Source organism: Pinus tabuliformis, chromosome 9 (assembly GCF_031772625.1).
Source record: "Pinus tabuliformis cultivar Carrire ecotype Pingquan chromosome 9, CPIR1, whole genome shotgun sequence".
NCBI lineage: Eukaryota > Viridiplantae > Streptophyta > Pinopsida > Pinales > Pinaceae > Pinus > Pinus tabuliformis.
The window spans coordinates 428434138-428443912 of NC_142307.1; the positions used below are offsets into that span (position 1 = coordinate 428434138).

A 9775-nucleotide genomic window follows, 5' to 3' on the forward strand; every position below is an offset into this window, starting at 1 on the left:
GATTAAGTTAGTTTACTCTATATTTATATTTGGAATTTATAAAACTCATAAAAATATCTTTAATTTAAATATAAATTTTATATTTATAATATTATTTATTTTATTAAAGAGTTTAGACTTTTGTGATCCATACTTTAATTGTGAGAGTAATTTCGGCAAAATCACATAGAGAATCATTTGTCGACCCGTTTCGAAATTACTCTCACAATAATTTATTTTAGTCAATGGAAAATATATTATTAAAATGAAGTTAAATTTTAATATTTAATTTGAATATAGATATTATTAGGTTTAGAAGGCGTATTCTACAACCCAATATGACCCTGATGTGTAATGATGTTATGCCCTCAAAAAATAATAAAAATAATTTTGGTTAATGTCGACCAATCTTAAATTATATATAACTTTTTATTTTTATTAATGAACTAAGATTAATTATTAAAATATAACTATGTATTTGAATGGATAGTAAATTATCTCATGCTTTTAATAGTTCCCTTAAGTGAATTTGAATGGATAAAAAATTTACCTTTAACATATTTTTTTACCACATTAAAATTCCAAATAAGTAAAATTTTAAACATTTTTACTCTTTACTAAAGCAATGTCATTTCTTAAATCAAATAAAAAATTATCAATTCAACAAAAAAATCTAAAATCTTGTTCCAAAATCTTCTAATATTTATTTGAACTAAACATTTGTAAAATGAATCTTTAAAAGGAAAAACCATGTTCTAGAAATATATTAAAATCTTTAAAGACAAATATTTCCACATCAAAATTGTAATATTTGAAAATATTAATTTGATGTAGTTTTATTATACATTTGCTATCATATCATGTAAAAAAATCATCAAATCTAATATTGATATTATATTTAATATTAATATTAATATTATTAAATTTAATATCTTTGGATTAATGCAATATTAAATTTAATATAATATTTGATTTGTTATAGTATAATATATCATGATATATTAACTCTAGATATATATGGAGAGAAGAACAAAAACATATAGTGATAGAGATGGAGAGATAGGTGAGTGAGAAGGGAGAGGAGGAGATACAATGAAGGAGAGGGAAGAGGAGGAATGAAGAGAGAGAGAAAGAGAGGAGTGAGAGAAGGGTGAGAGAGAGAAAGAGAGGAGTGAGAGAGGGAGAGAAGGGTGAGAGAGAGAGGGGGGCAGACACAAAGATGGAGGGGGAGAGATAGTTACAAGGTTGGAGGGTAGATAGAGAGAGAAAGAGAGGAGTGAGAGAGGGAGAGAAGGGTGAGAGAGAGAGGGGGGGAAACACAAAGATGGAGGGGGAAGAGATAGTTACAAGGTTGGAGGGTAGATAAAGAGGGAGAGAGAGAGGGCAGAGAGATATAGTGACAAGGTTAGAGGGAAGAGAGAGGGAGGGAGAGAGAGAGAGAGAGGGAGGAAGGACGAGAGAGAGAACTTGAGACAGAGGAGGAGAGAGGGAGGGACATAGAGATGGAGTTGGAGGGGGAGAGAGGAAGTGAAGAAGAAATACATAAGGAGAGAAAAGTGGAGAGAGAGAGAGAGAGAGAGAGGAAGTGACAAGGGAGAGATGGAAAGAGACTATGTGTGTTTTGGGGTGAGATAGAGAGATAAAGAAGTATAGATGGAAGGAAGGGGGGAGAGGAGAGAGGATAGAGATAGTGACAAAGTTGGAGGGTGAAGAGAGAGAGGGTGGAGAGATAGAGTGAGGTGGGAGAGAAAGGGACGAAGAGGAAGGAAGACAAAGAGGACATGACATAGAGGAGAGAGGGAGGGAGATAGAGGGAGTTGGAGGGGGAGAGAGAGAGGTAGGTAAAGACATAAAGAGAGAAAAGTGGGGGGAGAGAGAGGGAGTGATAAGGCAGAAAGAGAGGGAGAGAGGAGAGTAGGAGGGAAGAGAAATAGAAGGGGGAGAGAGGGAGAGGGAGATTAAGAGGGAGGGTGAGATAGATATATATGGAGAAAGAGTGTGTATGCTTTGGGGGTGATATAGAGAGACAAATGATAGGTAGAGGGAGATACAGAGATAAATGGGAGGTGAAGAGAGGGAATAAAAGAGAGATAGAGAGAGGGAGGAAGAGAGTGTGTGTGTTTGTTGGGGGGGGGGAGATAGAGAGACAAAGAAGGAGAGATGAAGGGAGATATAGATGAAGGGGGGAGAGAGGGAAGAATATTTTTTTCACAAGATGCATTGATTTCAATGTAGATGATGATTTATAATCCTATTTGATGTCATGTTCTCTCTCTCTTCCTTCCTCTCTATCCCTTTCTTTCCCACCTCAATCTATCTTCCCCCCTCTCTCTTTTTTCCCTCCAACTTTGTCAATATCTCTCTCCTCTCTCCTCTGCCCCCTTCCTTCCATCTCTCTTTCGTTATCTCTATCTCACCCTAAAACACACATAGTCTCTCTCCATCTCTCCCTTGTCACTCCCTCTCGCTCTCTCTCTCCACTTTTATCTCTCTATGTATTTCTTCTTCACTCTCCCTCTCTCTCTCTCCTTCTCTCTCTCTCTCCACTTTTCTCTCTCTATGTATTTCTTCTTTACTCCCTCTCTCCCCCTCCAATTCCCTCTCTTTATCCCTCCCTCTCTCCTCCTCTCTCTCGTCCTTCCCATCTCTCCCTTTCTCTCCTACCTCCCTCTCTCCCCCCCATCTCTCTCTCTCTCTGTCTCTCTGACCTCCAACCTTGTAACTATCTCTCCCCCCTCCATATTTGTGTCTCCCCTCTCTCTCTCACCCTTCTCTCCCTCTCTCACTCCTCTCTTTCTCTCTCTCTCTACCCTCCAACCTTGTAACTATCTCTCCCCCCTCCATATTTGTGTCTCTCCCCTCTCTCTCTCACCCTTCTCTCTCTCTCTCTCTCTCTCTCTCTCTTCATTCCTCCTCTTCCCTCTCCTTCATTGTATCTCCTCCTTTCCCTTCTCACTCCCCCTATCTCTCCACCTCTATCACTCTATGTTTTTGTTCTTCCCTCCATATATATTTAGAGTTAATATATATCATGATATATTAATATATATTATAATATAACAAATTGAAAATATTATTAAATTTAATATTGCATTAATCTAAAGTTATTAAATTTAATATCAACATTATTTGATTGCTTGCATTAGATGCATTGATTTCAGTGTAGATGGTGATTTCTAGTCCTATTTTATTGCTTGCACTTAATGAATTGATTTCACTATAGATGTTGATTTCTAATCGTATTTGATCGCTTGCAATAGATGCATTAATTTTAGTGTAGATGCCATTTTCTAATCCTATTTGATTGCTCGCATTAGATGGATTGGATGTTGTTAATCTTGAGACTGTAAATTATTAAAAATATTTTTCAAGATTAGATGGGGGAGATAGAGGGAATAATATTTCTTGCACTAGATGCATTGATTTCAATGTAGATGATGTTTTCTGAGAATTCTATTCAATTGTTTGCACTATATGCATTGATTTCAGTGTAGATGATGTTTTCTTAGAATTCTATTCAATTGCTTGCACTGTATCCATTGATTTCAGTGTAGATGTTGATTTCTAATCTTATTTGATTGCTTTCTCTAGATGCATTGATTTCAGTGTAGATGTTGATTTCTAATCCTTTTTTATTGCTTGCACTAGATGCATTTATTTCAGTGTAGATTTGGATTTCTAATCCTATTTGATTGCTTTCACTGGATGCATTGATTTTAGTGTAGATGTTGATTTCTAATCTCATTTGATTGCTTGCATTAGATGCATTGATTTCAGTGTAGATGTTGTTTTCTAATCTTATTTGATTGCTTGCATTAGATGCATTAGATGTTGTTAATATTGATGTTGTAGATTATTAAGAAAAAATATTTTCAAGATATATATATATATATATATATATATATATATATATATATATATATATATATATATATATATATATATAGAGTAATACGTAAATGGACACTATTATGAAATAATTAGTTGTCAAAAGTTGTCATACCTAGAATTAAAATGAAATAGATGTGCAAAATCAATCCTCTTGAAATGTGCAAATTAATCCATGATAAGATCTTCTCCCTTCTAAATCACCAGCTAATTACTAATAGATAATTACATATATTCAAAATTACATACATTCAAAATTACTAATAGATAATTGCGTATAATAATGTATTCATAATATTTATAAGAGGAAAATACATATTTATAAACATTCAAAACAAATCAAAATATTCTAGAAGGAGATGTGATAATTGTTTGGAGAAACAAATAATGTAAAAAATTTATAATTCTAGCCACTAATTAAAAATAAATAAATAAATACATTATTTCTTGACTTTGTTGAATAGACTATAGACAAAAATCATCAAAATATTCTTGAAGGAAACAAATTATTTCAAACTAAAAAAGAAAAAAATTATTTCAAGAGTAATCTTAGACACAATAATTTATTAAAACTACTCTTAGAGATATATTTAGTAATACATAGAGAGACATACAAGTGATAATTAATTAGTTGTCAAAAGTTGTCATACCTAAAATTAAATGAAATAGATGTGCAATATCAATCATCTTGGGAACTATTGACTTGATTGTCTCCCTTTTTCATCACCAACTAATTACTAATAAACAATTACATAGACATAAAAATATAACACAACAATTGCAACATTCAAAAACATTTTCATCCAAATCCAAACACATAAACACACAAACCACTCAAAGCATCCAAACAAAGCTAACAAAGCATTCAAGGCAAGCGACATAGACTAAATTAAAGAAGATAATGATATGACAAACCATTCAAGGCAAGCGACACATACTAAGTTAAATAAGATAATGATATGGTCATGCAAAGCAAAGAAAACATAATGTGAATTTTTAAGTTAATCTCCATCATATATATAATAATGATAATCTAAAAATGTGACATTGTTTCTCTTTCGGCGCATGGTAGATTCAGTGTTAGATGGATCTAAGCTGGTTATTATTATTATTCAATTTTAAGGGCGCATGATAGATCCAGTGTTAGATGGATCTAAGTTGGTTATTATTATTATTCAATTTTAAGGCCATGTCGAAGTCAAACACCAAATTAGTGTATGAGACCCCCTTCTTTGTGGGACAAGGGATCCACCTCTGCACAACAATTTGACTACTAAGTCTACGAAGGCATACATACTCTACCCCTCTCTGGTTTTGAACGTGTGACCTCTTAGGAGGAAACATATGCTCTTAACCAAAATATAATATAAAAATTTTATATTTTATATTTATTTTCTAAAGATGATTTCATCACAAAATTGTTTGTATTATAATTTATTTAATACTATATAAAAGTATGAGATTATGTTGAAACTTGGTAATAGAAGAATGAGGAATATGAAATTGAAACCCACTAAATGTGTGCATTATACACATTTTTGTCCTTCACCTTCATGGGGATGAAGGTTTTCACCCTACTCCACCATCTATATATAAAAATTCATTATTATTTTTCAAATACGAAACTTGAAATATATGTAAAAAAATCATCTTTACAATATAATAATATTTATACACACAAAATTATTATAATAATATTTTTAATCATCTAATATAAAATTGAACTGAACCTGGAAAATAACAACCATAATACTCAACCAACCAAAATAATCCCAATTCTATAAATAGAATTTTACACTTTGTAAAAACATTAAAACTTTATTCTTTAAAACTTTTAAACCTAAAAATCCTAGATTATTAAAAAAAAACATGAAATTCAGATCATTAAAAAAAACATAAAATTCAGATTATTAAAAAAAAACCATAAAATTCAGATTATTAAAAAAAATATCTAAAAATTCAGATTATTAAAAAAAAAGCAGCAAGCCCAGGATGAAATTTTACTCTCACTTTTAGTTTTAATAGGAATTAAAAATTTTGCCATTGAATATGAAAAGTTCAAAGCATATCGATGTGTTCATGAGAACTTATACGCACAACCATTTTCTGAAAAAATATGAACCAGCAGTGTGCTTTGATTTCGACATTCATTCATTCTCATATATAACTAACTGGTATAACAATCAGCATAACATACAACCAGAAAAATACCTATATTCATCAGAATTACAGAGAGTTAATTCCAGGGAATGCAAGCAAATTCATTGAACAGAAACCTACGTGGCCATCAAGCGCTGTATCCTCTTGGATTGGGTTGTGATTCCCTGCATCTTCCCAGACGAGGCCTGGATTTTGAGTTGCAGAGGCAGCCATGGATTCAATTCTGCCCAACTCGCTAAACTGCTCTTTGAATCTCTGAGTCTCAATCTCTGTTTATATATAAAGGTGAACAGATGGCATCGCAGCTGAGCTGTGTGTGAGAGGTGGGCGAATTGAGATTTAGCTCATCATCCTTGGAGAACCCACACTGCACGCCATGAGTTTTGACCCGCCACCCCAATCACTCGTCATGATGGCAATCCCGGGCATACTTAACAGACGTTTAACCTCTCGCCCATGTACGTGGAATTCTAGAATTTTAAAGGAATCTGCAAAGGAATTTTAAAGGATTCATCCTGAAAAACTCTTGGGACGCTTTCATTGTGCAGAAACTAGATATCAAACTTGCGATTCCAATAAATTCTTGCCGGATTTCGACCAGAAAAACTCGCCGGAAAGACTTTCAAAAAGTCGCGTTATAGACAACTGCTTAAATAATTTTTAGACTTTGACATATTATCGGGTTAACCTGAGTGCATATCCTCAGACATTAAATACCCTATATATGACTGGTTAGACGTTGCCCCAATTTTGGGGGCAAATTCTTGAAGGGGGAGCCAGATAGCCAGCTCAACACTCGCGGGGAATCTTTGGGGTTTGACTTCAGTTGTTCCGTTACATTGGTAAAAAGTTGGGCGATGATGTTGACAAATTGGCAGGATCTTTTTGGGAACACATGCCACGTCATTTTCAATGATATTGAACTGAAGTTATTTTATATATTAATAGAAGTTGCAACTGAAGGCCAATTGCGCTGGGAAAATGGCAGCTCAACGCTCGCGGGGAATCTTTGGGGTTTGACTTCAGTTGTTACGTTACATTGGTAAAAAGTTGGGCGATGATATTGACAAATAGGCAGGATCTTTTTGGGAACACATGCCACGTCATTTTCAATGATATTTAACTGAAATTATTTTATATATTAAAAGGCCAATTACGCTGGGAAAATGGTACTATATAGGGATATGTACAGTGACACAATAATATTTTAAATAGTTTAATTAAATAATAATAATAAAGTTAGATACTAAATTTGTAGTGATTTCACTGGTTAGTCTATAAAGGCATACACATTCAAATCTTTTTTGGTTTTGAACCTGCAACTTCTTGGGAAAAAACACATACTCTTAACCATTAGGCCCACTCAAGTTGTAGATATGTAGGTTGAGTTTAGGTTGGAGTTGGTTTCTATATTAGAAATATTGATTAATGCATTACAAGATGTTTATTATTAGAACTGTGTTGAGTTTAGATGTTTTTGGGGAAATTTAATTTCTCCCGCATAACTTTTATCTTCAACCTTTTTAACTCACAACAAATTTACAAATATACATATATTTTTATCTTAAAATATATAAATATGAAATATAAATATAAATTTTTATTATTATGTAAATATTAAATAAATAAAAAAATTAATTAAAAATTATAGTTATTATAATAATTTATTTTTATTAAAGAGAGTTTTGGGGGAAAATCACATCAAAATTTATTTGTCAACTTGTTGATTTGAAACGCAACAACAAATGAATTTCAATGTGATTTTTGCCAAAAACTCTTTTCAATAAACTTGATATTGATACGGACCCTAAATTCATTATTATTTATTTATTTATTTTAAAATTTTAATATATTAATGTTAGAAATTCAAGTCTATTTAGCCATGTAGATTGTAATTTCTCCCAAGTGAGGTGGTCCAATTAAAGGAATAAAAGTCAACAAAATTATATATTTATGTAATAATTTTGTTTATTATATTAAAATAATTTAACTAAAACATGAAAATATAATATATTAATTAATTTTATGTTAAAGAAATTTATGTAAAATATTATTGTATTTTAAAAAATATTTTTTATATGTTAAGGTGTTTAATATGGAATTGATATGTAGTATTTTAAAAATATCGATCATCAAAATTATTTTAATGTGAGTTACAAATAGAATATTTTAATGTCTATTTTACTTAATTATATAGAGAAGCTTAGTATGAGAGAGATGTTGTCACGTAATGTTACATTTAAAAATAACAAAATAATACTTTTGTTAACAAATTTAAAAAAATATAATAATCAAGATAGATATATTAACTCCCGATTTCCCAAACTTCTGGGGGATCAAATGTCTCAAAATGTAAACCTTTTTTGAATTCAAAATTTAAAGAAAATTTTGCAAGTCCAAATGTTTAATTCCTCTTGTCTCTCGGTAGATTTGAAATTAAAATGGATTTATGTTGATTTTGATATATATATATATATATATATATATATGAATGATTCATATTCTACACATTGAAATAATGCATGCCCCAACTATATTTGTAAGTAGAAACCATATATACATAAAACTTTCTCTTTATAATTATTTTTGTTATAAATATATTTTAAAAGGTTATATATATATATATATATTTTTGACATTTTACAAGTTAAATGGTAATGCATATCTTAATTATATTTGGAAGTAGAAAACAAATATCCATAAAACTCTATATAATATTATTTTTGTTATAAATTTTTATAAAATGTTACATATTTACTTAATGTTTATATGTTACATGCTTATTTATTCTTGTTATTAATATTTAAATGTTACATGTCAACTCCATTAAAAGATGAATGAATTATAAATCTCTTAAATAACCTATTAATGGAATAAGAATTCTAAATGTAGGCTCTGTTGTCCTTTGAGATAACCTAAAGTCAATTGACTATGCCAAAGCATCTAAGATATTTTGTTTGATTTTAATGGTTGGATGACCAGTGAACTGCTTTTTAACATGTGCTTTAAACTCATAAAGATCTTTAATAAAACAAAAGGCTATTCTTTAAATACATATGGTTATTTTGATTTTAAATGTGATAGATAAGAAGAATATAAAGAAATATAAATGATTTAATATTCAGATGGAGTATTTCACCATTTATAAGCGGAAATTAAGGAAATTGTGTTTTCTTAATTAACAAAATATAATCATGTCATTTCATAAATCTTGTGCAACTTAAATTCAAAGAGGAATTTACAAGAATAGACAATCTTGTAAATTAATCTCTTAATTAAACTACATCTTCATAGTGGATTCAAAATGAAACTAAAATTCAGTTAAATTTTCAATCGAATGACTATAATTGAAATAAATTATATGAGGAATACATAATGAAAAACATAAGAAAATAACTCACAGAGAGACAAGCCATATGAAGTAAATCCAGAATCTTTTATTCAATAAAAAATGCTCCAGCTTAGTACAAATTTGTCTGGTAACTAGCTCAAGGGTGCAACCCTAAATACTTCGACAGAATGAAGTATTTAAACAAAAATAAAAAATATTACAATCAATGCCTGAGTGACAAGGCATGTTATTATTACTTAAAATTTAACATAAAGAGAAGCAATTTGGTCCAAACGAATGAATCTGAACATCTGGCCCTGTTTTGATGGAAAATTGTTGTTGAGTGGCCATTATTCTGGTGTTGCGCTCACCAAGTTGATCTGTCCTCTAATCCTGGTATTCGCACAACTTATCTTG

At 30.9% G+C, this 9775-nt stretch overlaps 1 protein-coding gene across 1 annotated transcript in view; it reads right to left on the bottom strand.

The window, feature by feature from the left end:
- Positions 1–6308, bottom strand: part of LOC149148981 (protein NRT1/ PTR FAMILY 8.1-like) — a 35956-nt gene extending 29648 nt beyond the window's left edge. Inside the window, exon 1 of the mRNA XM_089438164.1 lies at positions 6148–6308. Within this exon, the coding sequence (XP_089294290.1) occupies positions 6148–6240 (93 nt within the window). The 5' untranslated portion in view covers positions 6241–6308. The remainder of the gene's footprint in view (positions 1–6147) is intronic.
- Positions 6309–9775: the final 3467 nt, after the last annotated feature.